A 23,836-nucleotide genomic window follows, 5' to 3' on the forward strand; every position below is an offset into this window, starting at 1 on the left:
CGTTTCGAAGCATAAGACGCCATGAGCTCAGTATATCGAGCGCAGAAGAATGAAAAGTATAGGAGACCGATTAAAGATTCTCGAATACGATTGAAAATGATAATAGGTCAGGCTAATCGAACAGAAAGAGACGTGAGAAATAAAGTAAAACAGTCAGTAAAAATAGGGAGTATTCGTGATCACGATTTATTGGAATTAAATAGAAAAGAAGATTAGTGTAAATTAAGTTAGTCCTTTGAGACAATGAGATAGATAGAACGACTGCGAATGAGTTGGCCTTGTTGTCACAGGTATAACTAGTTCATAAGACATTCATATGTGTATGATCAGGAAGAGTAATTTAGCTCCATATGTACGGAAGGGAGACTCAAAGTAGGTTGCATGTGCAACTGATAGATGTTGATATTGGCAAAAGACTGTTGAGTGGTGGTTAAAATGACGAGTCCTGAGAAATTTTAAGATACTCGAAAAATATCATGGTCTGTTCCTTAGCATGATTCTGAGGACAAAATCTTTTTAAGGGGGAAGGGTGTAACGGCCGGGAAATATTATATAATTATTTTTATCAATAAGTAATTATTATGTGAATTTTGGTAAATTATTTCATGATTGATATTAATATTGGGTGTTGATATCTTGTAAAAATTAGGATATTTTAATTTTTAATTGTTCCGAATAAAATATAGATAATTTTGATATTTTTCTGGGAATTTTTGGAGGGTTATGTGATTTTATAAGGATTTATAGAATCAATAATTATTATTTTACGTGATTATAAGGATATTTGACGATTTCTGATTTTAAAAAGTAATTTTATAATCACATAAAATAATCATTATTGATTCTATAAATCTTTATAAAATCACATAACACTCCAAAAATTCCCAGAAAAATTTCAAATTTATCTATATTTTATTCGGAACAATTAAAAATTAAAATATCCTAATTTTTACCAGATATCAACACCCAAATATTAATATCAATTATCAAATAATTCACCAAAATTCACATAAATATCACATAATAATTACTTATTGATAAAAATAATTACATAATATTTTCCGGACGTTACAGACATAACTCGCCATAACCTATCGCAGTTCGAACCAACCTATCTCTTGATACCATGTCGATAACCAGTTCATCTAAAATTTTAAGGTGTTAGTAAAAAACTCCAATATAATCATATATTTAATACTCCCCCTCAATTGAGAGCTCATTTATGGGTCGTATAGTGGAACACATCCTTTTGGATATTGCATTTCACGTCCACTATAAATTGTGAGAAATAAAATAAGAATGACGAGAGAAAAAAAGAGTTTTATTATAAAAAAAATGCGTTCTCGATTTTAATAGAAGATGAACTTATTATAACCGAAATAACAATAAGAAGAAGCATATTGACAAGAAAATTGTGGTAATAATGATCCTATCCATCAATAAAAATATTGTGTATGTTAACATAGATATAAATATGGGTATTTTATTTTCTATCTGCCCTGAGAAACTCATGTTCAGGGATTGGGAGAAAAAAAGGAGAAGAAGAGGAAAACAGGCTTTATTGAAGACTGGATCAAGGGCTGGAAGGGGAAGGCCCGTTAAAAATAATAGTCCGGGCCTTTAATAACCCGGACGGGATCTTTCTCACTTTTATTTAATAAAATAGTAAATTGTAGTAATGTAATAATTAGAAAAAATAAATAATAGGCTTGAGAAGTCAAAACAAAGACAGCCTAATAAAAAAGAACACATATGTCAAGTCGGAATATAAAATGAATTGTATTGAGAATAAAGTTATCAACGTGAGACAAACACAGGTAAACCAGAAAGCGTAGACTTTGTGTAATAACCCGAGGTTGTTCTCTCTACCAACAAATATGTAAACCGCATTCCATTCCATTTCTCAATATTTGTATTGTAACATCACACAACATTTCCCTCCCTCTTTACCATCCACCTCCTCAACTCTTTCATTCAGTTCTCTTGACTTCTCTCTTAAATTTCCTTGTAAATCTCGTTGACCCTCTTCATATATTTCTCTCCTAAAATCAACAAGATGATTTAATCAAACTCCCAGACTCTGTTTATTTCATATAAGAATGGCTCAAGTATAGAGGTAATTCTCATATACCTCTTCTTTTGCCTTTAGTTTTTGTTTGATTTTCTTTACTGCAGTTTTTTTATAAATCATTTTCATATATATATATATATATATATATACTTTGTGAAGTGAAATATGCTACACTATTCATATTTTTAGGAGGTATGCATGTATATGGAGTTAAAACTGAGCATTTTGATGGCTTTTTCAAAATTCTGTTATGGAATGTTAAAGACCAAGATTCTCTGTTTTGTCCCTTTTTGGCTTTCTCTAGGCATGTTTTCTAGATTGTTTTTTTGGTCAGACCTATGTGAAGTAAATTTAAATTTAGAGTTTATTTTTAGTCATCTGTTTTGTGAAGTATATTTCAAGGAACCCTAGATTTCCTGGTCTTTATGCAGTGGTGGCCTCAGCAGAAGCTAAAAGGTGTTCATCTTTTGTTTTTTGACCCCTGTTACTAGTTGATTGACCTCTTTGATTCTGTTCTCTTTATCTTTTTTGTTAATAAACATGCATCTCTTTAGTTGAATATGCGAAAAAATATTGAATATACCACAGAGCATGTGTTGATTCTGAATTATGTGATGATTTAGTTTGTGAATGTCTGAGCTACTCATATATGTCTCAACTCTCATATATCTCTCTCAAATGTTCAACTTTCAGAGCTTGTATCTAAAATTTGTAACACTTAGAATCTTAAAATATGTTTGCAGACCTTATATCCCTGTGTACTTTAGATAATATTGAGGTGAATAATTATCAATTAGTTTTGTTGACTTCACTAGGTCCTTTCTGACCTTTTACTCTATTTTACTCTTCTTTTTTTTGGATTCCAGTTACTCTGTCATGCCTGCAGGTTCTTCCTAGTGGGACATCGGATTTCATTCATCAGCACGTTTCAGTGTAGTTCAAAACAACTATCCATGCGTAATCTCAAACTAGGTGTGAAGGTTGTCAGTGCCCACAACCTTGTACCAAAAGATGGCCAAGGCTCATCCAATGCCTTTGTGGAGCTCCACTTTGATCATCAGCGATTTCGGACCACTGTCAAAGAGAAGGATGTTGGTCCTGTTTGGAACGAGTCTTTCTATTTCAACATATCTAATCCTGAGAATCTATCCAATCTCACCCTTGAGGCTCATGTTTACAACAATAATAAAGCTAACAGCTCTAAATCTTTCCTGGGCAAGGTTTGTATAACAGGGACATCTTTCGTGCCTTACTCCGATGCTGTTGTTTTGCATTACCCTCTCGAGAAACGGAACTTTTTCTCCCGTGTTAAAGGCGAGATCGGACTTAAGGTATTCCTCACTGATAGTCCATCCATTATGTCCTCTAATCCTCTTCCTTCTAGGGAGCCATCCTCACGTACAAGTTCGTTATCAGCTCAAACTCAAGCAAGTCTCCAACAAGCACAGAATTTGGATCCCTATCAATCTTCAAAGCAGAAAGATGAGTCAACACACACGTTCCACCATCTGGAAAATCCAAAGCAACCGCAGCAACAGCATCAGCAGCAGCAGCAGCAACCACCACATATCCCTACTACCAGCGTGCAACAACCAACAACATATGGTGTTAATGAAATGAGATCTGAAACTAGCTCTTCCAACATTGGGTTCATGTACTCAGATTCTACATCACAACCAATGGAATATGCACTGAAAGAGACTAGCCCTTTTCTTGGAGGGGGTAGAATTGTTGGAGGTCGAGTGAAACCTGCAGACAAGCTAGCTAAAACTTATGATCTTGTTGAGCCAATGCAATTCCTTTTTGTACGAATTGTAAAAGCACGTGACCTCCCTAACATGGATGTTACAGGTAGCCTTGATCCTTATGTTGAAGTACGTGTAGGAAACTATAAAGGAGTCACACAGCACTTCTCGAAAACACATAAACCAGAATGGAATACTGTGTTTTCTTTCTCACGGGAAAGAGTGCAAACATCTATACTGGAAGTTGTAATTAAGGACAAAGATTTGTTGAAAGATGACTTTGTAGGAATTATTCGATATGATCTAAATGACGTTCCTACTCGAGTTCCTCCAGACAGTCCATTGGCACCAGAGTGGTATCGCCTGGAAGACAAGAAGGGACGGAAAACTAAAGGAGAACTGATGCTTGCTGTCTGGATTGGAACACAAGCTGATGAGGCTTTTTCTGATGCTTGGCATTCAGATTCTATTCCCGTGGATAGTTCCATGCCATCTTCCCACATCCGCTCAAAAGTGTACCACTCACCAAAACTATGGTATGTTCGCGTCAATGTAATTGAGGTTCAAGACCTGGTTTTGTCTGACAAGACTCGGTTTCCGGATGTATATGTCAGAGTACAGATAGGTAACCAGGTACTGAAAACAAAGGTAATTCAAGCACGCTCTGCACATGCAATGTGGAATGAGGACATGATGTTTGTTGCTGCTGAACCCTTTGAAGATCATGTTTTCCTTTCAGTTGAAGAACGTGTTGGTCCTAACAAAGATGAGATATTTGGAAGGGTTATTATACCATTGAACTCAGTTGAAAAGCGTGCTGACGATAGAATAATTCAAGCTCGATGGTTCAGTCTGCAAAAACCAAACATAACTGATGTTGAAGAGATAAAAAAGGAAAAATTTGCGACAAGGCTCAATATCAGAGTTTGCCTTGATGGAGGGTATCATGTATTTGATGAATCCACTCACCACAGCAGTGATCTCCGACCAACAGCAAAACAGCTGTGGAAGCCATCTATAGGTGTCCTAGAACTTGGTGTTCTAAATGCCGATGGACTGCACCCTATGAAAACGAGAAATGGAAGAGGAACATCAGATACATATTGTGTAGCCAAGTATGGCCACAAATGGATTCGAACCCGAACAATAAATGATAGCTTAAACCCAAAATATAATGAACAATATTCTTGGGATGTTTATGATCACGCAACTGTTCTCACTGTTGGTATTTTTGATAACAGTCAGCTTACTGAGAATGGTTCAAGTGGAAACAGAGATATGAAAATAGGTAAGGTACGCATTAGGCTCTCTACCCTCGAAACTAGCCGTGTATACACTCACTCCTATCCACTGCTAGTTCTTCATCCCTCAGGTGTAAAGAAAATGGGGGAATTGCATCTAGCTATCCGATTTTCAAGCACATCTATGCTCAACATGATGTATATGTACTCACGTCCCCTTTTACCAAAAATGCATTATGTGAGGCCATTGACAGTGATGCAGCAAGACATGCTTCGTCACCAAGCTGTTAACATAGTGGCAGCTAGGCTCAGCCGTGCTGAACCACCCCTACGAAAGGAAATAGTAGAATACATGACTGATGCTGATTCACATCTCTGGAGCATGAGGCGAAGCAAGGCAAATTTTTTCCGATTAGTCTCAGTTTTAAATGGATTGTTTGCTGTTAGTAAATGGTTTGGAGAGGTTTTCCTGTGGAGGAATCCTGTCACGACGATACTAGTACATGCTTTGTTTGTACTGCTCGTGTTTTTTCCGGAGCTGATTCTTCCAACTGTGTTTCTGTACATGCTTCTTATAGGAGGGTGGAACCATCGGTTTCGTGAAAGATACCCTCCTCATATGAACACAAGAATTTCTCATGCTGATTTAGTACACCAGGATGAAGTTGATGAGGAATTCGACACATTTCCTACATCTCGAAGCTCAGACCTTGTTCGAAGGAGGTATGATCGGTTAAGAAATTTGGGTGGACGGATTCAGAGTGTGGTTGGTGACATAGCAAGCCAAGGGGAACGCGTGCAAGCACTTGTCAGCTGGCGGGATACACGAGCCACAACAATATTTATGATATTCTGTCTAGTGGCTGCGATTGTGTTGTACGTAACCCCGTTCCGAGTACTAGTTGTGGGTGCTGGATTTTATAGCATGAGGCATCCTTGGTTTCGTTATAATTTGCCATCTGCACCACTCAATTTTTTCCGCAGGCTGCCTTCCAGGACGGACAGCATGTTTTGATTCATCAGTTCATGTCCTGCAACATTTTGTCTAAAGTATCCGTGTAAGGTTTGTTTGCAAGTGGTTACAACATAGTTTTGCTGCATTGCCATTTTTTGTAATCTGTTGGGATTCATGGATTTTGAAGTGTATAAAGATAGATGCCAATTGCAGGAGTATATTGTTCATATTACTTTGTCGATTTTTGTAAAAAGGTTGTTAAATGATATGGTCGAAATAGTTGGATACTTCTCTTAAATAAAGATAAGAAATGTATTTTGAAGTTGTAGTTAGGACACACAAAATATGCTTGCTTAGTGTTTATTATCACATGCTACATGTCTCAGAGGTAACTCGAAAAGGATATCAAAGAAAATCTCAAAAATGATGGAAATTATTTCGTCTAAGAGCAAGCCAGACTGTAACCCTAAGATCGCCACCTCTAAACAAAACGATATATCATAAGCCTAGAGTTGACATGCTCTGAAAATTTGAAGAACCAGGGTAAGTTTCACACTGCAGCCTTCTCAAAGTCCCAAACGACAAGCACTTCGAGGTTTTGTGATCTAATCAAGATCCTGTTTCTTAACTTTCAGTGCATTTGTAACATCATCATTTGATAAACCATTCATATATTCTACTCTTAGAGATTGATAGCTGTATTATATATATGCTATACCTCCTCCTCAGTTCTATCACAAAACAATTATGAAATTCTCAAAGTCAATATAAAGGAAAGTATTATGTAATAAAATTGTTGTCTTGTAAGATTTAATTTACTATGCTTGTCATTTCTACCACTAAAACCACTACACTACAAATGAGCATAGCTAGCAGCTCTGATACAAATTAATTTCTTTTCAGGCTAGTCGGTCAGATGTTCGATTCGGAATCAAGGCCAGACAAGTCTTGAGATCAATTAACCCTGACTATGACATTCAGTATATACTTAGTTTTTTGTCAATGCTATTATGTTGTGTTACAAGGAGTATTACCTTGTAGTTCTGATATTAATATATATGTCCATTTTTGTCACCATACTGTTTCGTGAACTAGTGACATGGCTTGCCCTAAACATTCAGGAATCTACATCTTCATATATTATTAAGACAGACAGAGATCCAGAGTAATCCAAAAATAATTTACTGTGGTTGTTCCAATTTATTCTTGTGAACTAAGCCTAACCTGATTTGTTGTTTTATTGGATTAAAAAAGTGAAGAAACTGAGGCTTGATTGATTAGATGAGTATCTAATTCACTAGGATCTTCTATAAATAGTTTCTGAAATTGCATGTTTTATAAATCATCCTCTAGTACTGAAACACATCAAAAGATCGATAATGAAGACTATCATCTTTTTCCTTATTGTTCTTTCAGTTGCAACAGTTCAATTAGTTGATTCTCAAACTTGCAATCCTAGTGGCAAGATTAAGGGCAAAAAACCTCCACCGGGACAATGCAAAATAGGATATAATTCAGACTGTTGTGTACAAGGGAAGTCATACACAACATATACATGCTCACCTAAAGTGTCTAGCAACACAAAGGCAACCTTGACAATCAATAGTTTCGAGAAGGGTGGTGATGGTGGCGGTCCATCAGAGTGTGATGGTAAGTTCCACTCTGACAATACTCCGGTGGTGGCATTGTCGACAGGCTGGTTCAATAACAAGAAGAGATGTCTGAATTTTGTTAATATACATGGAAATGGGAAAAGCGTGAAAGCCATGGTGGTTGATGAGTGTGATTCAACGATGGGGTGTGACAGCGATCATGACTATCAGCCACCTTGCCCTAACAACATTGTGGATGCCTCCAAAGCTGTCTGGAAGGCCTTGGGAGTGTCTGAAGGTGATTGGGGAGAAATGGAGATTACATGGTCTGATGCTTAACTGATCTGAATGGGGAGAAATGGACATAATGATCTGATGCTTAACTGATCTATAATAAGTAGCCAAATTAAAATAAATAATTCAAAGTCAAAATAATGCTTGTGAATTAATAAAGCAGAAGTTGGTGTAATGTTATTTGGTTATAGAAAAAGAGGCCACGTTCATCCTGGTGGATTTGATATCCTTGTAAAAGTAAGATCTGTATCTGTTGCAATGCTGTTGTAATGATGATACCTCCCTTTTCATATCTGATCATTTATCTTATATCTTGTTTTCTTGTAGCAGATGTATATTCTAAATGTTAATTTATTTTGCATGTTCACTACATTGTAACGTAATGAATGGCAGTGGGGAAGCTTGGTTAAAATTTTTGCAAGGGCCATATGAACAATAGCTCCCTTGTTTCAGTTTTTCTGATACTGGAAAATGCATTGGAGCAACTCCAGTAGCTTATATACTGAATCATATGATCAATTCATTAGTTTATAGTCATCATGATCTGTATTTTTTGGTCTCTTAGCTTTCTGTTTTATTTTTTAATTTTTTTCTTCTGGCATTTTTACATGGCATGAATTTTGGCTACCATGGCCCCAGCTAAATGGCTAGCTCCGCCACTGAATTTATACGGGCAGTGAGATACAGATGACCGTGAAAGTACAGTTAATAATGATCAGAGATGCAAGTAAACAACAGAGGCAGATCGAATTTGTGGCAGCAGCCTCATGTGCTAGCTTGTTGATTTATCAGTGCAAGGCAGCTGCATAATTTCCAGATTCCAGTACTTGTGTAAGGTTGTATCAGTCCATGTTTTGCTTCTATTGAAGTTAAAAATAGGATCCTTGCCTCTTTTATTTGGAGATAGAACACCAGCACAGTACTATTTAGCACCGAGTTTCCTTTCCAAACGGCTGCAATTCAATATTGGCCGCTTTACTCCACTGTTAATCTTTTACGCAATGTTGACAGTTTATTAGATACTGTATTGAATTGCAGCCGTAACTACTAACAAGGATACGACACTAACATCATATGGATTGATTGTGAGTAAACCAAATGTGTGATGAATAAATTATATCGGATACTGCAGAAGCCGTATATGTGGTTGCTTATTTGTATAAATTAGCTGTATTGAGTGAAAAATATGCGGTTAAACTTATATAGTTCTGATCGATCTAAAAAATATTGTATAAGGTAATTATCTTCTTCTAAACCAACAAACATTTATACTCCATATTTCATTATCAGCCGAAACTAATTTGTCCATTGATTTGTTTAGTGTTAATCTTGTAAACTTATCACTTAATGACCCAGCTACATATCTTTTCTGCATATCAAGTCCTGTCCGTTCTGCTGATTGTTGTCGGTTATTGGCTGAAGAAGGGATCTAACTAATGATTCCTAAACAAGTAATAGGATTCTCATAAACTACAGAATTCTATTCAATCAGATACTAACTTGAGAAACAGACACTGGATAAAACAATTTACGTATACAGTACACTGTCCTATTATGTTCTTGTTTTCTAAGCCAAAGCCTTGTTATTTGCTGGGCTAAAAGGTGAAGAAACTGAGGCCTCTGATTGGATGAGCATCTGGTTCATTAGGAATTCCTATAAATAGTTGCATGCATGGCCTATTAACAAGCATCCCATCCAAACACATAACTAGAAGCTATAAAGTAAAGGATAATGAAGAATCAAGGCTCACTGTCAAAATACTCTGCATTCATTTTCTTCGTTATTGTTCTTCTTGTTGCAACAGTTGATGCTCAGTCATGCAAGCCCAGTGGCAAGATTAAGGGCAAAAAACCACCACCAGGACAATGCAACACCGAAAATGATTCAGACTGTTGTGTCAAAGGCAAGTTATACACAACATTCACTTGCTCTCCTCCGGTGTCTAGCCACACAAAGGCAACCTTGACAATCAATAGTTTCGAGAAGGGTGGTGATGGTGGCGCTCCATCCGAGTGTGATGGTAAATTCCACTCTGACAACACTCCGGTGGTGGCATTGTCGACAGGCTGGTTCAATAACAAGAAGAGATGCCTGAATTTTGTTAATATACATGGGAATGGGAAAAGCGTGAAAGCCATGGTGGTTGATGAGTGTGATTCAACGATGGGGTGTGACAGCGATCATGACTATCAGCCACCTTGCCCTAACAACATTGTGGATGCCTCCAAAGCTGTCTGGAAAGCCTTGGGAGTGCCTGAAAGTAATTGGGGCGATTTGGACATCACTTGGTCTGATGCTTAATTGGTCCATCCACAAGTAACCAAATTAATAAAAAAAATTATATGGTACAAAAAATAATTGCTACATAGATTTCATATGTGCGTCGCGGTTGCATTGAATATGCTCAAGCAAATAAGACTTGTATCTGTTTCTTTACTGTTAATTTGTATGAAGCTGCATAAAGGAGGTGGAGGATGTGATCCTATTTGATAAATTTCTATCTATTTTAGTATCATGTGTGTTCAGTGTTCACTACATTGTTATTATTGAAGAAACGAAATTTGTGTTGATGTGTATAATATAAAGATTGACATGAACAGCCACATTAGCAAATATCATCAAATGTTTGATAAAATACAATGGCATCACTAGGTACATGTGTATATTTACATTGGTAAACAAGAAATCAATCTTAATCTATCCTTTTGCAATCATAGTGGATTTCTCAAACAAATTTTAAATAGAAGGGACTTGATCTTTCATTGTTGTTATGATTTCATTAGCAGAAAGCCTGATACTTGGAGATTGTCTTAGGCACTTGGCCGAAATAGATGCCATAACCTTAGCCTCTTCCAATTTAAAGGTGTGATCGTTGTTGACAAGCCATGGATCCACCATGTCCTTAACCTTTGAAGGATCTCTCATCATTGGATCAGCTGTTGTTGTTAGATTTTGTCTGTTCTTTGGGCAAAATGCTTCAGTTCCTGTAATAAGCTCCAGAAGAATGACCCCGAAACTGTAAATATCCTGTTTCTTTGAAGCAAGTCCTGTTTTGAGATAGTGAGGATCCAAGTAGCCCTGAGAACCAACAATCATCCGATTACGATTCATTGAAGACGATGATGGTGGTAGTACCAACGACGTAAACCCCATCTTGGCAGAACCAAAGTCACAGAGTTTACAATTGAAGTTCTCATCAAGCAATACATTTGAGGCCTTAATGTCACCATGGACTATCTGTAAGCTGCACTTTTCATGCAAATATTCGATAGCCGAAGCTAACTGGAATGCAATTATCATTCGTTTTTTCCAAGAAAGAGGCTGTGAATTCTTCTTCCCTCTACCTCTCAGATTCACATCCAGTGTCCCATTACTCATGTAATCAAACACCAAGACACCTTCATCGCGTTCATCACAGTAGCCCTTGAGCTTGACAATATTTGGATGAGAAACAATACGCAAAATCTTTAATTCTTGCTGGAAAACTTGATTGAGCCGCTCACTACTAAACTGAATCTTGACAGCTCCAAGCGATGAATCAAGAAACTTTGCAAGATAAACAGAACTAAAACCTCCATATCCAATCATCCGAGAGCTGGAACAATTCATCGTAAGCACTTGAATTTCTTCCCACCTAAACCTCCTCGCAACAAAATCATCCAAAACATTGCTACGAACATTTTTACATCCATCAGAAACTGCAACAACACCATCATGAACACGTTTTTGCCTAATCTTGAACTTAAAGAACTTAAGAAAAGCCATGATATAAATGAATAAAGTAAAAAACACAACCTAAGAAAAAATGAAATAAATCAAACAAATGAAAAGAATAAGTGATATTTTCACTCTAGTTGTGATGATATTTAAGAAGAGTAAGGTCAGATAGAGGTGGGTACAGCCCGTACTGCAGAGGAAGTAACCAAGAAGATGGAAATGTACAAGCTCAAAATTTAAAAAAAAAAAAAAAAAAAAAACACAACACTACCTACAGACAAATAGACAATTTAATATCTAAGACTTTAAAACTTTGCGGTGCTCGTGTGATTTTTATATTAAAATTTTCCATATTGTTTGACCCTTGTACAGCACGCCCTCCAGATCGGTGTCGTTTTAATGCTGTTAAAATATAGCATAAGATCCTATTGAGAGGCCTTTCTCAGCTCAACAATACCGCATCCTGTCAGAAATTTAGATTGAATCTTATATGTTCAACATTGATATTTCATTTGAATATTTAAGAAGGAAAAACAAAAAAAATCGACATAATCTACAGAGTACCTAACAGGGGACTGGCACCTAGACCTCCGGTGCATGCTCACGGCACCGACAGACAAAGAGGTAGTAAGGCTTAATATTAGTTTAAATACGTTACTCGTGTGGTTCTTTTAAGAACTTTAGACTTGTCCCATTATGGTTGACTGAACAAATACTAGGTGTAGCACACTATAAATCTATATTATCCATGTACATAGCATGGAAGGTGAGAAAGGTCCCCGTGGAGGTGTTTGATTCAGATCATGAGATCTGATTGTACAAATTTAACATTATGAAAATGAACTTGGTCACTTTCCTAAGCAGCGGCGCTCCTATTATTAGTATATGACAGTGTCTTCTCGGCACTTTCTTGATTGACAAAGTAGGTAGAGATGCATGTATATTTATATAAGAGTTACTACGTATCCGAATTCATTTCCAAAAAATTTCTCCAATAAAGTGGTACGACATTTGTCAACTTTTAATTTGGGGCTGATAGCCTTTGAAATAGAGCTACATCAATTCGTAAGAATGGTGTTGATTTTTTGCCATCATCGAACCAGTCCTGGTGTTGTTGTCCGTTGTTCTCTTTTTCTTTTCTGTGTGTCCTTCTTTTATGTAATTCCTTAACACCTCCTCCTTACATGACCTCTCACGTGACAATATTAGAAGAAGTTTTGTGGGTAACTTGTCACCAGGTTGTTGTCACCAAGTTGCTTGTCACCAGGTTACTGTCCTTCTTATCCTCCTTTTTTTCTCTGAGTCTTTATTTTTTATCATCTCCTTGGATAGGAGCCACCACCTTTTTAAGTTATGTTGCCATCTTGTAAAACTATCTATTAATAACTTGGATGAGTCAGATGAAAAAGGGCAAGGTGTCATGCTGTCCGGATTTTCAGGGATGACCAACTCTTTACTTCTTGACACGTCCAGTAGCTTTATTTCTTGTTATTGCTGAAGGTGAGCCATGTTATAGGTGTGGCCTTTTGTTCCGATGGTGACGCCTCCCGGAGAGGGTGGTATGACCGTAGGCCAAAGGTTCTGTAGGCCATCAGTAGCCCCCAAAACTAGTTGTAATCTTTAGGTTACAAAGATGCAGAAAGCAAAGAGATGTGTGATTTTGTTCCGGTCTCGCAAACGTACATGTAAACTTCCTACTACTTGATCTTGTTTAACAGAAACATAGAGTGAAATCTGCTAAGAGATAGAAGATCATTGATGCAGATACAGGTTTCAGAGAGAAAAGTGAAGATGTTAATCGTATTGGAATAATCTTAAATTTAGTTATTAATTATTTGTTTATTTAATTATTAGATATTTAGCAATAGATTAATTATTAAAGAAAAATATTATTTTAAAATTGTTTAGTAGTAGGGTAGTGGAGTTATGGAGTAAATTATGGACATGTAATTTACCCATTAATTAGTAGTGGTTACTTTTAGTAATAGTTAGTTTTAATATGTTTGCAAAGCCTATATAATGGCTAGTTTACCTTGAGTTTTAGGAGAGAAAAAGAAAACAAGAAATATAGCAGTACATGTAGGTGTCTTTTTTCTCTAAGTTTTTCAACATGGCATCAGAGCTATATGTTATAAGGCTTGTGAGACTCTTATAAAAATACATACATATATATATATATATATATATATATATATATATATTAAGTATTTATCTGAGATTTCAAATGGTATTAAAAATTTCTCCATATATATTTAGTGAAATATCAAGATGAAATGGTACGTGGAAAAGGAAAGAGAAGCAAGAATAAAAATGAAGGAGGAACATGAGCGGGGGAAATAATGAGAAAGATATCATGGCTCAAGAGGCCATGAAAGAAATTTTATTTTAGAGTTGTGGAGAGAATGTGCTCCAAAGTGTTTTTGGAGAGAAAGTGCTCCAAAGTATTTTTGATGAGATAGTGCATCAAAATTGATGGTGGTGAGAAGTGCATCACAGGCGAAGAGAAAGTGCTTCGTAAATTTAAGATTATGGGGGTGAATGTTGGAATAATCTTAAATTTAGTTATTAATTATTTGTTTATTTAATTATTAGATATTTAGCAATAGATTAATTATTAGAGAAAAATATTATTTTAGAATTGTTTAGTAGTGGGGTAGTGGAGTTATGGAGTAAATTATGGACATGTAATTTACCCATTAATTAGTAGTGGTTAGTTTTAGTAATAGTTAGTTTTAATATGTTTGTAAAACATATATAATGGCTAGTTTACCTTGAGTTTTAGGAGAGGAAAAGAAAACAAGAAATATAGCAGTACATATAGGTGTCTTTTTTCTCTAAGTTTTTTCAACATGGCATTAGAGCTATATGTTATAAGGCTTGTGAGACTCTTATAAAAATACATACATTTATATATATATATATATATATATATATATATATATATATATATATTAAGTATTTATCTGAGATTTCAAATGGTATTAAAAATTTCTCCATATATATTTAGTGAAATATCAAGATGAAATGGTACGTGAAAAAGGAAAGAGAAGCAAGAATAAAAATGAAGGAGGAACATGAACGGGGGAAATAATGAGAAAGATATCATGGCTCAAGAGGCCATGAAAGAAATTTTATTTTAGAGTTGTGGAGAGAATGTGCTCCAAAGTGTTTTTGGAGAGAAAGTGCTCCAAAGTATTTTTGATGAGATAGTGCATCAAAATTGATGGTGGTGAGAAGTGCATCACAGGCGAAGAGAAAGTGCTTCGTAAATTTAAGATTATGGGGGTGAATGTTGGAATAATCTTAAATTTAGTTATTAATTATTTGTTTATTTAATTATTAGATATTTAGCAATAGATTAATTATTAGAGAAAAATATTATTTTAGAATTGTTTAGTAGTGGGGTAGTGGAGTTATGGAGTAAATTATGGACATGTAATTTACCCATTAATTAGTAGTGGTTAGTTTTAGTAATAGTTAGTTTTAATATGTTTGTAAAACATATATAATGGCTAGTTTACCTTGAGTTTTAGGAGAGGAAAAGAAAACAAGAAATATAGCAGTACATATAGGTGTCTTTTTTCTCTAAGTTTTTTCAACATGGCATTAGAGCTATATGTTATAAGGCTTGTGAGACTCTTATAAAAATACATACATTTATATATATATATATATATATATATATTAAGTATTTATCTGAGATTTCAAATGGTATTAAAAATTTCTCCATATATATTTAGTGAAATATCAAGATGAAATGGTACATGAAAAAGGAAAGAGAAGCAAGAATAAAAATGAAGGAGGAACATGAACGGGGGAAATAATGAGAAAGATATCATGGCTCAAGAGGCCATGAAAGAAATTTTATTTTAGAGTTGTGGAGAGAATGTGCTCCAAAGTGTTTTTGGAGAGAAAGTGCTCCAAAGTATTTTTGATGAGATAGTGCATCAAAATTGATGGTGGTGAGAAGTGCATCACAGGCGAAGAGAAAGTGCTTCGTAAATTTAAGATTATGGGGGTGAATGTTGGAATAATCTTAAATTTAGTTATTAATTATTTGTTTATTTAATTATTAGATATTTAGCAATAGATTAATTATTAGAGAAAAATATTATTTTAGAATTGTTTAGTAGTGGGGTAGTGGAGTTATGGAGTAAATTATGGACATGTAATTTACCCATTAATTAGTAGTGGTTAGTTTTAGTAATAGTTAGTTTTAATATGTTTGTAAAACATATATAATGGCTAGTTTACCTTGAGTTTTAGGAGAGGAAAAGAAAACAAGAAATATAGCAGTACATATAGGTGTCTTTTTTCTCTAAGTTTTTTCAACATGGCATTAGAGCTATATGTTATAAGGCTTGTGAGACTCTTATAAAAATACATACATTTATATATATATATATATATATATATTAAGTATTTATCTGAGATTTCAAATGGTATTAAAAATTTCTCCATATATATTTAGTGAAATATCAAGATGAAATGGTACGTGAAAAAGGAAAGAGAAGCAAGAATAAAAATGAAGGAGGAACATGAGCGGGGGAAATAATGAGAAAGATATCATGGCTCAAGAGGCCATGAAAGAAATTTTATTTTAGAGTTGTGGAGAGAAAGTGCTCCAAAGTGTTTTTGATGAGATAGTGCATCAAAATTGATGGTGGTGAGAAGTGCATCACAGCGAAGAGAAAGTGATTCGTAAATTTAAGATTATGGGGGTGAATGTTGGAATAATCTTAAATTTAGTTATTAATTATTTATTTATTTAATTATTAGATATTTAGCAATAGATTAATTATTAGAGAAAAATATTATTTTAAAATTGTTTAGTAGTGGGGTAGTGGAGTTATGGAGTAAATTATGGACATGTAATTTACCCATTAATTAGTAGTGGTTAGTTTTAGTAATAGTTAGTTTTAATATGTTTGTAAAGCCTATATAATGGCTAGTTTACCTTGAGTTTTAGGAGAGGAAAAGAAAATAAGAAATATAGCAGTACAAGTTCTCTGCAAAAAAAATGTAGGTGTCTTTTTTCTCTAAGTTTTTTCAACAAATCCGTCCTTCTTGCTTCTGATTTCATCGGTGCTTGATTTGAGTTAAGTCCTTCAATTTAGGAAGTTAATATCCTACCTACACTAACAACTACATACGAACAACTAGTGTTTCTTTATAAAATCTCAGAACACTAGAAGCTTTACAGATTGTGCTTTACAAGATATTTGAAATGACGATGTTACATCTGTATCAAAATTTCTGCTAACCAATACATGTTTATGGAAACTAGTCTAACAGCAATAGACCTTATTTGAATGATTCGTAGTTCATCATAAGAATAATATAATATCGGCAGAGCATATACTAATTGAACTTAAGCAAGGAAAACTTATTACCACTATGTCTAAATGAAAAATAAGAGATGTGTGGAAATTATGGAAAACCAAGATATTGGGAGACAAATTAAATTCGAACCGTAGCCATAGGCGAAATAGGCCGTAAGGAGCTACATATATTGGTTACTGAATTTGATGTCTTCCGATCAATCTTTCTTCTAGCAGCCACATGAGAGAAACTTAATATGGAAAACAAAAACGACAAGTATGATATGACACAAAATAGGACTCAGAATCAATGTGTGCAATAACATAAAACCTTGCTGATATAGTAATGTACATGTACGATAATAGATAATGATTACGGCTGGCTGTTTAACAAGTGTAGAAATTAAAAAAGATAAAATACAAGAAGGCACAAGGTGAAGGAAGAGCTGAGCAAAAATCTTATGCCATCTTCCTTCACAAACACAAAACACAACTTTTATTAGTCTTTGTTGACATACCAAGCATGCGTATAAAGCTTACCTGATATGGCAAAGGCTAGACATACATACCCAGAAACGATAATCATGATATTACAAACAATATTTATGATACTTCATCTCTGCTATATATATTTATCCTTTCAAACATAATAAATAACACCATTCAGTACCTATTCAATTTTCTTTATAGCGACGAAAACTTGAAATCAGGAAACAAGACTATGTGACTTTCCTATGTAAGTCCATGATGTCGTTGTAGAGCAGGAAAGTACTCGCTCTCCGGCAGCCGCGCCAATCTGATGGCCTTTGAAATAGAGCTACATCAATTCGTAAGGATGGTGTTGATTTTTGGCCATCACCGAACCAATCCCGGTGGTGTTGTCCGTTGTTCTCTTTTTCTAATATGTGTTCTCCTTTTATGTCATTCCTTAACACCTCTTCCTTACATGACCTCTCACGTGGCAATATTAGAAGAAGTTTTGTGGGTAGCTTGTCACCAGGTTGCTTGTCACCAGGTTGTTGTCCTTTTTATCCTCTTTTTTTCTTTAAGTCTTTATTTTTTATCATCTCCTTGGTAGGAGCCGCCACCTTTTTAAGTTACGTTGCCATCTTGTAAAACTATCTATTAATAACTTGGATGAGTCAGATGAAAAAGGCAAGGTGTCATGCTGTCCAGATTTTCAGGGATGACCAACTCTTTACTTCTTGACACGTTCAATAGCTTTATTTCTTATTATTGCTGAAGGTGAGGCATGTTATAGGTGTGGCCTTTTGTTCCGAAAGTGAAACCTCCCGGAGAGGGAGAGGGTGGTATGACCGTAGGCCAAAGGTTCTGTAGGCCATCAGGGGCGCATACATATGCACGAGGATCCCATTTTATTATCATTACTATTTTGAGTACTCTAGTAGTTGAAAACGATTTTTGAGTACTCTAGTAGTTGAAAACGATTTTGGGAAGCGTTTTTGGAATTCCATCATTTCAATAAAATAGAGGGTATCGAACCCAAATCCTTATTGTCTTTATTAAAAAAATCGCGAAAAGGAAGATAATCTTAATTCATATTTTCCGCCTTGTGTGATTAAAATTATTTTAACTATTTTTCGGAGGTCGGGCTTGGAAAATCGATCAACCAAGACATCAAGGCTTTGAAATACGCGGTTGTAGTTGTGAGAGCTTCTTCGACAAACTCCTTATATGGGTTCTTAAATTTAAAAATAAAGAGTGATGCTAAAATTTGAGCTCTAAGATGCTAAAATTTGAGTTTTAAGAGAGCTCTTTAAAAGCTTAAGAGCCTTGAAATATGCACTTGTGAGAGCATCTCCAACAAGTTTTTATATGGGCTATTAAGTTTCAAAATAAAGAGTGATGCTAAAATTTGAGCTCCAAGAGCTCTTTAAAAGTTTAAGAGCAAGTCCAATACTAGATGCAAAATGACTATAGTCATTGCTATAATTTGGCATCAAAAAATATTTTTGGTGCTAAAATAGAATTTCAACTCCAATGCTAGTTGCATTTTGAAACCAAATAATTCCAAATTTAACTCATTTTTGTGTTTTCTTCCTAAATATTATTTAAAGTTTACCAATATGCATATAAATTATGGTTACTTGATGATGTGGCATGGATGCATAAATAAATTTTTGGTTTCAAATTTAGAAAATTTAGAATCAAGGATGCATATATGCATATTTGTATTCAAGGATAGAACTATTTTGGAGTTGAAAGTTTTAAGATCTGGTTTCAAATTATGAAGATGACGCTACTTATAGTATTGCATTGAACTTGCTCTAAGAGCCTCTTCTCTTGCTCAATTCTAAGAACATCTACCTAACTCTGAACTTACATTTTATATTAAAAATTATCTCTCCACTTTCTTTCTCTCTCCCTCTTCTATTGTCCTTTTATAACTTCAATATACTTTTAATTATAAAATAATATATAAAGGGTGAGTTTAAAATTTATTATTGGAGATGAATCTACGTTATCTTGCTATGAGCTAATTTTTTATATTATTTTTAAAGAGTGAGTCAAGAGTCTCTCGAAGATGCTCTGAAGTTGAGATTTACGCTTGAGTTAGCAACTCCATTTCACTTTCTTATTCAAATTATGAAAAATATATTTACCAAAATGTAATGTGGAAACACCATCTCAAATTTAAATTCAGTAAGCAACCAGAATTCTGCCAAGTACAGTAAAACCCCACTTAGCAAAACAATGTAAACAAATAAACATCCTGCCTTTTCTTTAAAAAAAAAAAAGGCCACGTGTGAAGAAAAGTTAAAATGTAGCGCCCACAACATTTATAAAATTAATAGAAACTGAAAAGGGCCCAACCGGGTTCGAACCGGTGACCTATTGATCTGCAGTCAATTGCTCTACCACTGAGCTATGGACCCTTGATGTTTACTTTTAGCCGATTATAGTATAAATAGTAAGTCATGATTTTAGGGGTAATAAATATCTGAGCAGTAGACTGTAAAAGTAAAACAAAATCAACGTTCTCTCTCTCCCCTGTTGATTGCGACAATCTCCACTGAAATCTCTTATTCCTTTCCAGGTATTCCTTACACTCATCTCACATTTACATAATCTCGAAAAAAAGTAAATATCCTTGGAACCGATTATTCACTTGTCTAGGTTACAAGTACGCACTCACCTTGCTTTGGACCGGAAAAATTTATTCATTATTCGGTTATCAAATATTCATTTATCGACTTCTCGTGAAATACTATATAGTTACTAGTTTGCAAGTTAAATGTTTATATTCTTATGATGTATGTCCATACATTGAGAATGCCATTTATGTTTGAAGTTGTTGCATATTATTTTCGTGTGTTGTTCCTCAAGAATAAATTTAAAATTATGATAAATAAACATCTTGTTGCTATGACCTACTTGCATAGGCTTATTCATTTGATCCCTTAATGCACTACAGTCTACAAGGGTGGACTGAGTTAAAAATTTCGTGTAAAAGCGGATATGTTCGGTGTTATGAGTCTTAAATTAGGGTTTGCAGTTTTCTTAATGTGTATAAATCGAAATGTATATAGTGTACATATGTTTCTTTCAGGGTAAATGTTGTCATTTGACCTTTTGGTCAAAATAGCCGTTTATTGGAATATATCACTTTCCACAAGAAATCGGACACCCTCAATGAGACATTTCAAAATTCTTTTGAATATGTATACTCACATTTAGATGTAAGTTACTTAATTTTGTAGTAACTAATAGACATGGATACTTTATTTTGTAAATGTAGTTTGCTAAATTAGATTTTGACTACAATTTCTGAAGATAAAATTTCAGATTTGTATCATGGAAGAATCCGCGTGTCCGATACGGGGATACGTGTGTCCGAGTATCCGACACAGGGACTCGGCATGCGACCCAAGGGTCCTTGCTTCTTAGGATGTAACCATTTGAGAATTGTTGAATTTGACAAGTGGGAAGCAATTTATATTTAAACTTGTGTAATATAGAGCAAGGTAACTTCATATGTGATATGTGAATGAAGAATGCTTTTGTATGTTAATCAGAGGCAGAAAAAACTATTATAACTTTAATATCTTCCTACTTCCTAGGCATCATATAGTTGTTACCATTTAGTGTTCTACGTTCTGTGATTTAGGTTCTATTTATGGACTGTGATTGACTGAAAACTTGCAGTAAGGCTTATTAAACTTTATGATCAACTGGTAATTTTAATTTTCTAGTAAAAGAATGATATGCGGTTTTTGCGCTTTGTAATGTTCTTCCAGTTCACTGCTATGGAGCAATCTGCTGAAGCTGAGTATGCTGCTTTCGAAGAGAAGGTGAAAAGAACCGTTTATCTCGACAACTTAAAACCTCAAGTCACTGATGCAGTTATAAGAAATGCTCTTGATCAGTTTGGTAAAGTGGTTAACGTCCACTTTGTTCCCAACTTCACGGGCCTTAAGAATATCCCATCTGCTGCTTTAGTAGAGATGGAAGATGCAAAGCAGGCCAGTCAGATTATAGCAGTAATTTCTAATTCTCCGTTTATGATTTGTGGGATGCCAAGGCCTGTAAGGGCAACTGCTGCTGAGATAGAGATGTTTCATGAGCGCCCAAGGAAACCAGGTGGGAAGATACCGTGTCGCTGGTTGGATGAAAAGGATCCTGATTTTGAGGTGGCGCAGAAGATGAAGAAAATTGTTCTAAAACATGCTTCTGAGGCTTCATTCCTACACCAGGTAGACTTCCACCCTTCCTCCTATGTATCTTAGCCATACTCATTAGTTGTGACCTGACTTAGTTTTTAATGAATTCCAGAAACAACTTTTGGAAGAAGAAAAGATTCATAAGAGGCAAGCAGAGACCCTAAAAGCAAACTATAAGAAGTATGAGCAGTTACAAAGAGTTTTATCAGATGGGACTGCTCAAAAGTTGGGAAGCTGCTACGACATGAATATGCGAAATTAGGGAATATGTTCGATGATAGTGGTAAAATGTTAATCATTTCTCCTAGAGCAATATGAGCGAGCATAATAAGTATTAGACATTTAGACTTTAAAGTACATATTACCAATAGTCTCTGCAGTTTTAATATTGAAAAACAATATGGCTTTCCCTTGGCTTCGAGAAAAAGAGAGCAAAAATGAATACGAATTTGGAAAAGCTAGTATGAAGGACAGAAGTGGTGGCCACTCTAATAATTATTTATTATATCTATAATTTATTTATGCATGTAACCAAATATGTATCAGTTAACTCACTGTTTTATTGTTATTATTTTGGTTTCCTTCTTGTTCATTATTGTTGTACTGACGTACTCTTGATTTAAAATCGATACTGTTACTTGCGTTATCACATATTCAAATTTGTTGATGCTTGACTACTTTGTTATGATTTTTATCATGATATATGTACCTTTTGACTCTTTTTGGTCGGAGAACCATTTGGATTTTAGTTGCTTGTGATTCCTACGTACTTGATTTCTTAATATATATTGACAACTTGGGGTGATTTCGCCTGTTGCTATCTGCCAAGATATTCTAAGGTCTCTTCTTTCCCTTTTAACTGCAGATGAAGAGGCAACTAAGTTAGCGAAGAATTCCGTGAAACAGTTCTTCTACTTTGGCCTAATAGGGCAGGAGGCTGATCTCTAACGGTGCGAATCCGTAGTATGTCTGACTTAATGTCTTGTGTAGCAGTATGGAATTAAAACCAATAACCTAGTTAACGTTTTTTAGTCTCGACTGAGTTCCACTATAGTTGTGGCTTTTATGTATTCAGAAAATATTGTGATATCTGTTCTCCTTATGCTTACTAAACCATTTTATATTAAAGTATTTGTATGGTCTTTGTGGTGTCTGTTACTCTAATTTTGGTTTGCGAAGTTATTATGCTTTCTTATGGTGGTTGTAAATGGGATAACCAGTGTTAATGTTGTTCTATGGAAATACAGAATGATCTAACTGGTATTATAGTTTTCTAAAGCAAGGTTTGTGTGGTTACACGATATGCTGTAGTTGCTTCCGTCATAAATATCCAGCTAGCGTCACACTCATTCGTGTTAATTTCTTTAGTTACAGTGACCAAACACTTATTGGTGTGCATCCATGTTAGCAATACTTAGGCATCAACCTTTTTTAGCAAACTTTTTCTTAGAACTGCCCTTCGCCCTTCACAATCTAACTCGTGAAAGTGACCTCTTTAATCCAGTAAAATGCTGCATTTTTCTAACCCTGGCAGTGCTGGAGGGTTGGTGGTAAGTTTGTCTTATTTTCCACAATTACCTTGCTGAGCCCTACCAGTCCTGCAGTCATCTCTTTTCGTATTACCACCTCTTTCGAAGTTTTGTATGTGGGTAATTTGAGTTTGGGATATTTTTTTTATAATATTAAGAGATTAATTGGCTCCAGGTTCATTAAAGAAAGGAAGTGATGGTATCTTCAGCCATGAAAATGTTATAACTTCAACCCCAGTGACCACCTGTATATCTTGTTTTCTCATCCTTACATGAAGAACACACTTAACTGCGTCATATCAATTGACCTTCATACATAACACAATAGCAATTCATTATTGGCATTCATCAAAATTTAAAATGTAGGGCTAAGCTTCTCAAGTCGCACTTTATTAATTGCCCCGTTTACCTTAGAACTTAACTGCAGATTAAGGCAGCAATTGAGAGTTGCCTTATGTGAAAGACTTCATCTTTGGACATGATAACAAAAATCGGGGTGGATTCTTACATTTACTGGTACTTTTGGTATAATGGCTTGGTTAGAGCTTACTGGCAATGAAATTCATCCCGGGTAACACCCTGAGGTCAAGACAATACGTATTATAATGCTTGAGGATATTTTGTATGAAAATTTAACCTAACCTCGGGTAACTTCCATGAGCCATGAGGCATCCTCAGGGCCAATTTT

At 35.1% G+C, this 23,836-nt stretch overlaps 5 protein-coding genes and 1 non-coding gene across 6 annotated transcripts; 4 read left to right on the top strand and 2 right to left on the bottom strand.

The window, feature by feature from the left end:
• Positions 1–1,870: 1,870 nt before the first annotated feature.
• LOC141664034 (multiple C2 domain and transmembrane region protein 5-like) lies at positions 1,871–6,289 on the top strand. The gene is made up of 2 exons (XM_074469897.1): positions 1,871–2,116; positions 2,938–6,289. The coding sequence occupies exon 2, from the start codon at positions 3,025–3,027 to the stop codon at positions 6,070–6,072; it is 3,048 nt and encodes a 1,015-aa protein (XP_074325998.1). The 5' UTR covers positions 1,871–2,116; positions 2,938–3,024; the 3' UTR covers positions 6,073–6,289.
• A 1,096-nt stretch (positions 6,290–7,385) lies between these two features.
• LOC141668896 (kiwellin-1-like) lies at positions 7,386–7,943 on the top strand. Its single transcript, XM_074475949.1, has one exon. The coding sequence runs from the start codon at positions 7,392–7,394 to the stop codon at positions 7,941–7,943; it is 552 nt and encodes a 183-aa protein (XP_074332050.1). The 5' UTR covers positions 7,386–7,391.
• A 1,612-nt stretch (positions 7,944–9,555) lies between these two features.
• LOC141668915 (kiwellin-1-like) lies at positions 9,556–10,355 on the top strand. The gene has a single exon (XM_074475978.1). The coding sequence runs from the start codon at positions 9,631–9,633 to the stop codon at positions 10,198–10,200; it is 570 nt and encodes a 189-aa protein (XP_074332079.1). The 5' UTR covers positions 9,556–9,630; the 3' UTR covers positions 10,201–10,355.
• A 149-nt stretch (positions 10,356–10,504) lies between these two features.
• LOC141667561 (putative receptor-like protein kinase At4g10390) lies at positions 10,505–11,738 on the bottom strand. The gene has a single exon (XM_074474106.1). The coding sequence runs from the start codon at positions 11,662–11,664 to the stop codon at positions 10,636–10,638; it is 1,029 nt and encodes a 342-aa protein (XP_074330207.1). The 5' UTR covers positions 11,665–11,738; the 3' UTR covers positions 10,505–10,635.
• An 8,024-nt stretch (positions 11,739–19,762) lies between these two features.
• TRNAC-GCA (transfer RNA cysteine (anticodon GCA)) lies at positions 19,763–19,834 on the bottom strand. Its single transcript has one exon. It is a non-coding gene; the product is annotated as a tRNA-Cys (tRNA).
• A 97-nt stretch (positions 19,835–19,931) lies between these two features.
• LOC141663563 (ASI1-immunoprecipitated protein 1-like) lies at positions 19,932–22,756 on the top strand. The gene is made up of 4 exons (XM_074469345.1): positions 19,932–19,995; positions 21,197–21,652; positions 21,732–21,902; positions 22,485–22,756. The coding sequence occupies exons 2-3, from the start codon at positions 21,206–21,208 to the stop codon at positions 21,879–21,881; spliced, it is 597 nt and encodes a 198-aa protein (XP_074325446.1). The 5' UTR covers positions 19,932–19,995; positions 21,197–21,205; the 3' UTR covers positions 21,882–21,902; positions 22,485–22,756.
• Positions 22,757–23,836: the final 1,080 nt, after the last annotated feature.

This window comes from Apium graveolens, chromosome 6 (assembly GCF_009905375.1).
Source record: "Apium graveolens cultivar Ventura chromosome 6, ASM990537v1, whole genome shotgun sequence".
Lineage (NCBI taxonomy): Eukaryota > Viridiplantae > Streptophyta > Magnoliopsida > Apiales > Apiaceae > Apium > Apium graveolens.

Excerpts from the sequence above, each read along its gene's own strand:
- LOC141664034 (XM_074469897.1), top strand. The coding sequence starts at position 3,025 with ATGCGTAATCTCAAACTAGGTGTGAAGGTTGTCAGTGCCCACAACCTT.
- LOC141668896 (XM_074475949.1), top strand. The coding sequence starts at position 7,392 with ATGAAGACTATCATCTTTTTCCTTATTGTTCTTTCAGTTGCAACAGTT.
- LOC141668915 (XM_074475978.1), top strand. The coding sequence starts at position 9,631 with ATGAAGAATCAAGGCTCACTGTCAAAATACTCTGCATTCATTTTCTTC.
- LOC141667561 (XM_074474106.1), bottom strand. The coding sequence starts at position 11,664 with ATGGCTTTTCTTAAGTTCTTTAAGTTCAAGATTAGGCAAAAACGTGTT.
- LOC141663563 (XM_074469345.1), top strand. The coding sequence starts at position 21,206 with ATGGAGCAATCTGCTGAAGCTGAGTATGCTGCTTTCGAAGAGAAGGTG. Across the intron at positions 21,653-21,731 it reads AGGCTTCATTCCTACACCAG|AAACAACTTTTGGAAGAAGA; the intron begins GTAGACTTCCAC and ends AATGAATTCCAG.